A 6,260-nucleotide genomic window follows, 5' to 3' on the forward strand; every position below is an offset into this window, starting at 1 on the left:
GTACCATTCATGAAGAACCCGACGTAAAATGAATTACATCACCACAAGCATGGCATTCTGGGGTAATATATAAGGGGTTGACATTTCATAAGTGAAGTTCAGTTTTACTACACTTATTCATTTATCACACTTCACAGATTTGCAATATGGACAAGTACAATTCCCGGTGGGTCTCGTTCCACATTCGAGACCACATCAAAGATGGCGAGATCCTAGTACAGAACACTGTCATTGAAGGGTATTTATGATCCTAGAGATTGACGAGATCTCTACTAACATCCGGTAGTGGCGAATTCATCGACCCCAATGACCGCCGCAAGTCACTCACTGAAGAGGAGATCGACGAGATCAAGATCTCCCCCGATGGTGTTGGTGAGATCGGCGCTAGCGGACGTCGTGGTAGTGAGGGTCGCCTGGACTTATTTCATGACAATGACAAGATTTGCGAGCTCCACTGGGAAAATCGTGGTGGAGAATACGAAAACCTGGTTGAGGTGTTGGACAAGAGCGACAAGTACACTATCCGACATGGAGGATGGAGTCATGAGGCCGGTCCACTGGGACATGTCTTTGTCGATGTCGAGAAGCAATGATTACGCTCCACAGGCTGCACCTCCATACCTAGGTATTGGAGAGAGAGAAAGCGGTCCGTGGAGCACGAGTGGCAATATTTGGGGAAATTGGATGTATTATCAATACCGTACACAAACCAAAAAATACCAAAAACAATGCAAAACTTTTGAAAACTACAGTTGGAATGCGATCGCCATTCTTCATTCCATCCCTAATTCAATAAGAATGCTTAAGCCATTGTAAAGAGGTTTCCATCGAGCCAAGCGGTATTTTTCAAGAGAACTTCATGACGAACAGCCAGGTCTGATCTCGGTCTTTTGAATGGCCTGATCGCTCCGGTTGTCTACCACGCCACTAGAATAGACCCGGACATCCTATATCGACACACAGAATTCGAAAGTGAATGAACTCTTTCGGATAGAACGACGAACCCACGCGCAGAAAAGGTGGAATGTCATCGCTAACTCCAGGATAGGGAATATGAAACTATTTAGCGATGGCATAAAAGATCAAACTGTGAACAGGCAACCAAGAATGCCTTCCGCGAACCAGACCTTATCCTTTCTCCAGCTGTGGACGATCAAATCTCTTCCCACCTTCACCACTTCCTCAATCTGCGTTTGAGTGCCCCATCCAGGGACTCTACTTCCCCAGCAAATCAGGTGTACACCAACGTGAATCGCAGTGCGGAATGCCATTTCATCGTTGAGGGATCCATATCCCCTTAAGAAGCCTTGAATCATCCACAATCCACCGTCCACATTTTTGAACAGCTTTGTTTCATACAGTTCAGCGATCATTTGGCCCAAGTCTAGTGCACGGCTTCCAATCTGCGACATTTCCCAATCGACAATGAACATAGTCGTCTCAGATTGATGGGTGAGAGGAACGTTTGGAAGAAGGACACTAGAAATGACATTAGTAACCTGGCTTAGGCTAGAAGGCTAGATCCAAGAGAGTATACTTTCCAGTCCAGAAGTCACCGTGAATAATACCATATCCATCATCATGGTTTTGCCGCTTAAGTTCGGTCGCAGCCAGATCCCGAATATTCTCAAAAATATCACGATAGTCCTCTAGAATACCGGGGAAACTTTCAACGGTGTCCATAAGCAGAGTGTAGTTCACCCAGAACTTCAAATCTTTCATCACTGTGTTTGCGCCAAGGTCTTTTGTGTGCTGTTCCTCGTCGGTCCAAAGGTGAAACGATCTCAGCCAGGATCCAAGGGCGGTGCCTAGGTCTCGCCCTAATGATTCGGGCAAGTCATGAGAAACCTCTGAGAGTAGGAAGTTCTTTAGGTCGATTGAATTTGGAAGATCTTCGACCACCTGGGTGTCCGTGTCCCGATTGAAGTCCAATAGTCGCGGGGATTTCACAGTTATTTTGCCAGTTGTATGAGTTGCTAGCCCATCGAGAGCTCGAAGAATGGCTTCCTCGAAGTGCTAATTTAACATCAGTATAATTCGAAGCAGAATCATTCAATAGAGTGTAACTAACGCATCTCGTGATATCGATCTTGAAATCTGGATTAGAGGCCGAGTGATCTTTCGTGTGCTTGATGATGATAGATTGTCCAGTTGAGGCAAGCATGCCTCGATAGACAAAGTTAGCTGTACCTCCGGACAGGCGCGTGAGCGAAGAGCAAGCGAAGGGAGTAGGGGAAAGTTGCTGCGCAATTTTCTCCCGTGTTTGATCGCGCTCATTTGTATTTGCCATGTGTGCTTAAGTGGTTGTAAAAGATTCAAGAATGCCCCACTCGAGTGTTTCTAGAGAGGCCTTGAATGCGCTAGTACATATCCGGTCCCCGCATTTATAGTGGAGCATTTATTTTTAAGTATACATACCAACTATGACCTTCTGGATATAGGGTAATTTACCCGGAATATCTTTGGAGAGTACTTTGTCTTTTTTATGTTAGGTATAGCTTCAATTTTATGGTAGAATTGGGCCTATATCTGATAGTTGACTATTCCTTGCAATAGTAAATACTACCCGGACACACGGATTACCCTTTTGCAAGACATATTGGACTGGACCGAAGATCTATATACAAGCTGAAGGGTATGGTGAGAACTGGTAAATCAACAATTTCTCGGACGTTTGCATAGTCTTTCGCAAATAAGGGGACACTTGGCGCTACCTTCTTACAAAAGGCGAGCAGAATCGGGGCAACGTAGACTGGCTTTTCACTATATATCTCCTCCTAACTGGGGTTTAGAAGCCCTAAGCCTGTCTATGAACCTAACTGGAAGAAATGATACCTTCGACCAAGTGGCTACCAATCGCGTTGCAGGGAAATTCTAGGAAGGCGACATTATTAATGTCGAACATAAGCACAGTCTAATCTTGGCCTACAATAACATACAATGACCTGATCTATCACACCACTTCAGCGACTTGTTCAACTGTCAAACTTTTGGAATAGACCTGGAAATCCCATACAGGGAGTTCCCGGCATTGCTATAGCGACTTAACCGAACCATTAGCAACCCGTTGCCCGGCGGGCTCTGTGTCAATAATATCGATCTACCAGGTGCTAGCATACCCCCACCCCCCACCTCCCACATGCATGTAGATACACATAAGCTCTATGACTGGCTCTACGCATTATGACTTAGCTTGACCGTAGTGATAGGTTTCCCCATGGTGACTGCTGTATCAAGGTAGATCAGACCTTACCAAGTATGTATGATCAAGATGGCTAGCGACTCGTGGAGGCTTTGGACTCATATAATTCGGAAGCGGAAGGCGACCCTTTGATGGAGATGATCTACATCGCTACACACGCACACCCACACAGAGAGAGATAGAGAGAGTGAGAATACAATCAGATTCGTGAATTCAGATGATAGTCAACCTAATACCATGGAAATAATAAATGGTAGAAAACTGTAGATATAGAAAAAAAGTAAGGAAACAAAGGGACTTCGATTGCGGATTTTTGGGGAATGCGGGGAAATTTATGCAAGATCTGGGGTAACATTGGGAGATCATCACTATACAATGTGGGATATCAGACTATAACTCGGTAGTGAGGGGTGACTTTGGGAAAATAACAACTTCACCCCACATACCCCCAGAAGCCGTAAGCTGCACACCTTTAGTGACAAATTATGAGGCCCGTATTTCAAAGCGCCTTGTGCACAGACTCATCTGTATTCGTGATAATAAATCTAAGCACAACAAAGCTGCAACTAATGTGAGACTATGTTTGAACGATGGAAGGATGTTCGGTTTGCATAGTGGGCGACCTGGTTTGGTATTTGAAAATGTAATAACCATCGGGTGGAAGAATACAGGTAGGGAATCCTGTGATACTACCAAGCTACCCGCAAAGACGCTCCTCTACTCCATCCTGGAGACCTGGTTTACTGCCCCACATAAAAGCCCCCACATGGATTTCCGTCGAGGAAAACCGGCTGAGATTCACATTGCCTCTTCAGGCGGTTGTATGGGCGGTAGAATGAAACTATATAATGGCAATATTCCGTGCACGCAGTAGTGGCTGAGGAACAAAATCCGGTTTCTCATCTGTCATTTCACAAAATGGTGATAACCCTACTCATCTGTGCTTCCTGCGTGCCGCTGTATTTTGTGGTGCATGCCCTACTACTGTCACCCCTTCGTCGGATTCCAGGTCCATTCTGGGCTAGGTTCACCAGATTGTGGAAGCTCCTTCAAATATATCAAGGAAGCTTTGAGAAAACAAACATCGCCTTACACAAGAAATATGGTAAGAGTATATCAGATTGTTCTGATAAACAATTCGCTGAAACCACCATATCAGGTCCGATTGTCCGGATTGCACCTAATGAATACAGTATCGATGATCCTGATGCAGTAAAGGAAATCTACGGACAGGGCAGCCAGTTCACCAAGGTTAGATCTTAGTTAAATGACATGAAGTCCTATATCTAATTTATTAACAGAGCCCATGGTACATCGCGAGTGCCAACCCAGACCCGAACATCGTGAAGGACCTCTTCTCCGAGCGAGATTCTAAGACGCACGCATCTAATAGGAGAAAGGTGGCCTCACTTTATTCGATGTCAAATTTGGTGCAAATGGAGCCGTTTGTGAACGACTGTACGAAGTTACTGGTCGGGAAATTTGCCAAATTTGCCGAGCAGGGCAGGTCTGTTGACATGGGTCATTGGCTGCAATGCTACGCATTTGATGTTATCGGGAATATTACCGTATGTCCTTCTCCCATTCCCCAGTGGTAACTTGAATACCTGAAGCCTCTACAGTTTGGACAACGATTCGGCTTCTATCCCATGGGGGTTGTTGCAGTCTAGTAGACTGGAATTAGGACTTTGCCTTAAGTATGGTGGATAAAAGTGGGGCCATGAGTAGACTGGAATACTTTTCGTGAGTAGACTGGAAAAGCTTCTCGTACGAGGATAAAGCTCAAAATTTGTAAAGTTCTATTCTAGACTATAAAGATTATGGTCACCGAATTTTAGAGTAATTGACCAAGTTATAAAGGTGTGGTGGCTGATTGAAAATCGGAATTATTTTTGATGGGGTGCGACCGTACGAAGGGCCAGCACTCTTCAACTTTATTTTAAAATATATATTTCAAGTTAGAATTACTTATAGATTCATATTCTAATCCATGGTATATTTACATGTTGTCCCATTATTGATTTTTTCGTACAATTTAAGCTCTAGGTAGGACTGTCAAGATTGTTTGGTCCATGGTATATTTACATGTTGTCCCATTATTGATTTTTTCGTACAATTTAAGCTCCAGGTAGGAGTGTCAAGATTGTTTGGTCCATGGGATATTCATGCCTTGTCCCATTATTCATGTATCATCCATTAGTGATGTCTCGTACGATTCAAGCTCTAGGCAGGACTGTCACAATTGTTGGGTCCATGGCATATTCATGGCTTACCCTATTGATGAAGGCTTGTCCTATTGATGAAGGCTTGTCCTATTGTTCATGTATCGTCTATTGATGATATCTCGTACGATTCAAGCTCTAGGCAGGACTGTCACAATTGTTGGGTCTATGGTATATTTATGGCTTATCCTATTATTTATACCTTATTATATTATTGATATCTCGTACAATAAATGCCTCTGGTAGCAATATTTATTTTCATAGCTGTATAAGGTAACAATATTACCTAATCTAGTAATCACCTCTATTGTTGTCTAGTAGATATTTAATTCTTAGTTTTCCTCCCACTTCTCTCTTTTGATATATAGATAGTTATAATACTAGAAGTAAAGTGATATATATCCCTATAGAACGTACGAACTAGGAGTTAAAGTAAGAAGTTAGGAAGCGTATAAACTAGAAGGAGAAGTTGGATAGTATAAGGTATTTCGTAGGCGAGCTACGCACCCTACCTAAAATATATTCATTAATTTTATAGTTTCTTCTTTCACTTCGTACGAAATATGACGGCCCTATAATAAAAGGTAATAATAAGGAGTGAATTCTACGGCTAGGGTTTACTTTTACAACGTAGAAATTATTAATAGGTGACTATTATTAAGTATACGAATTCATTTAGCTAGGGGCTTCCTCTATATATAATTTTTAAGGGTAAAGTGTTTATTAAATTATAGTTCGAAGGCCTACTAAATGACTAGTATATATTCTAAGGAGATAATATATAAATATATATTATAAAGAATATCTTGAAGTAGTTTAAGGGTTATATAATAGAG

The 6,260-nt window shown here is 42.6% G+C and overlaps 3 protein-coding genes across 3 annotated transcripts; 2 read left to right on the plus strand and 1 right to left on the minus strand.

The window, feature by feature from the left end:
- Positions 1 to 146: 146 nt before the first annotated feature.
- N7517_003543 (aegerolysin family protein) lies at positions 147 to 593 on the plus strand (the record flags this gene model as incomplete). The annotated part of the gene is made up of 2 exons (XM_056721273.1): positions 147 to 238; positions 287 to 593. 2 exons carry the CDS (start codon positions 147 to 149, stop codon positions 591 to 593), a joined length of 399 nt encoding a protein of 132 aa, XP_056585408.1.
- Positions 594 to 1,082: 489 nt separating this feature from the next.
- N7517_003544 (uncharacterized protein) lies at positions 1,083 to 2,290 on the minus strand (the record flags this gene model as incomplete). The annotated part of the gene is made up of 3 exons (XM_056721274.1): positions 1,083 to 1,479; positions 1,538 to 2,016; positions 2,072 to 2,290. The coding sequence occupies 3 exons, from the start codon at positions 2,288 to 2,290 to the stop codon at positions 1,083 to 1,085; spliced, it is 1,095 nt and encodes a 364-aa protein (XP_056585409.1).
- Positions 2,291 to 4,120: 1,830 nt separating this feature from the next.
- On the plus strand, positions 4,121 to 4,872 carry N7517_003545 (uncharacterized protein; the record flags this gene model as incomplete). Its single annotated transcript, XM_056721275.1, has 4 exons — positions 4,121 to 4,307; positions 4,362 to 4,453; positions 4,504 to 4,770; positions 4,825 to 4,872. 4 exons carry the CDS (start codon positions 4,121 to 4,123, stop codon positions 4,870 to 4,872), a joined length of 594 nt encoding a protein of 197 aa, XP_056585410.1.
- Between the last annotated feature and the right edge of the window lie 1,388 nt (positions 4,873 to 6,260).

The sequence above is a fragment of the Penicillium concentricum genome (genome assembly GCF_028827145.1).
Source record: "Penicillium concentricum strain IBT 3081 chromosome Unknown utg000001l_segment0_segment0, whole genome shotgun sequence".
NCBI lineage: Eukaryota > Fungi > Ascomycota > Eurotiomycetes > Eurotiales > Aspergillaceae > Penicillium > Penicillium concentricum.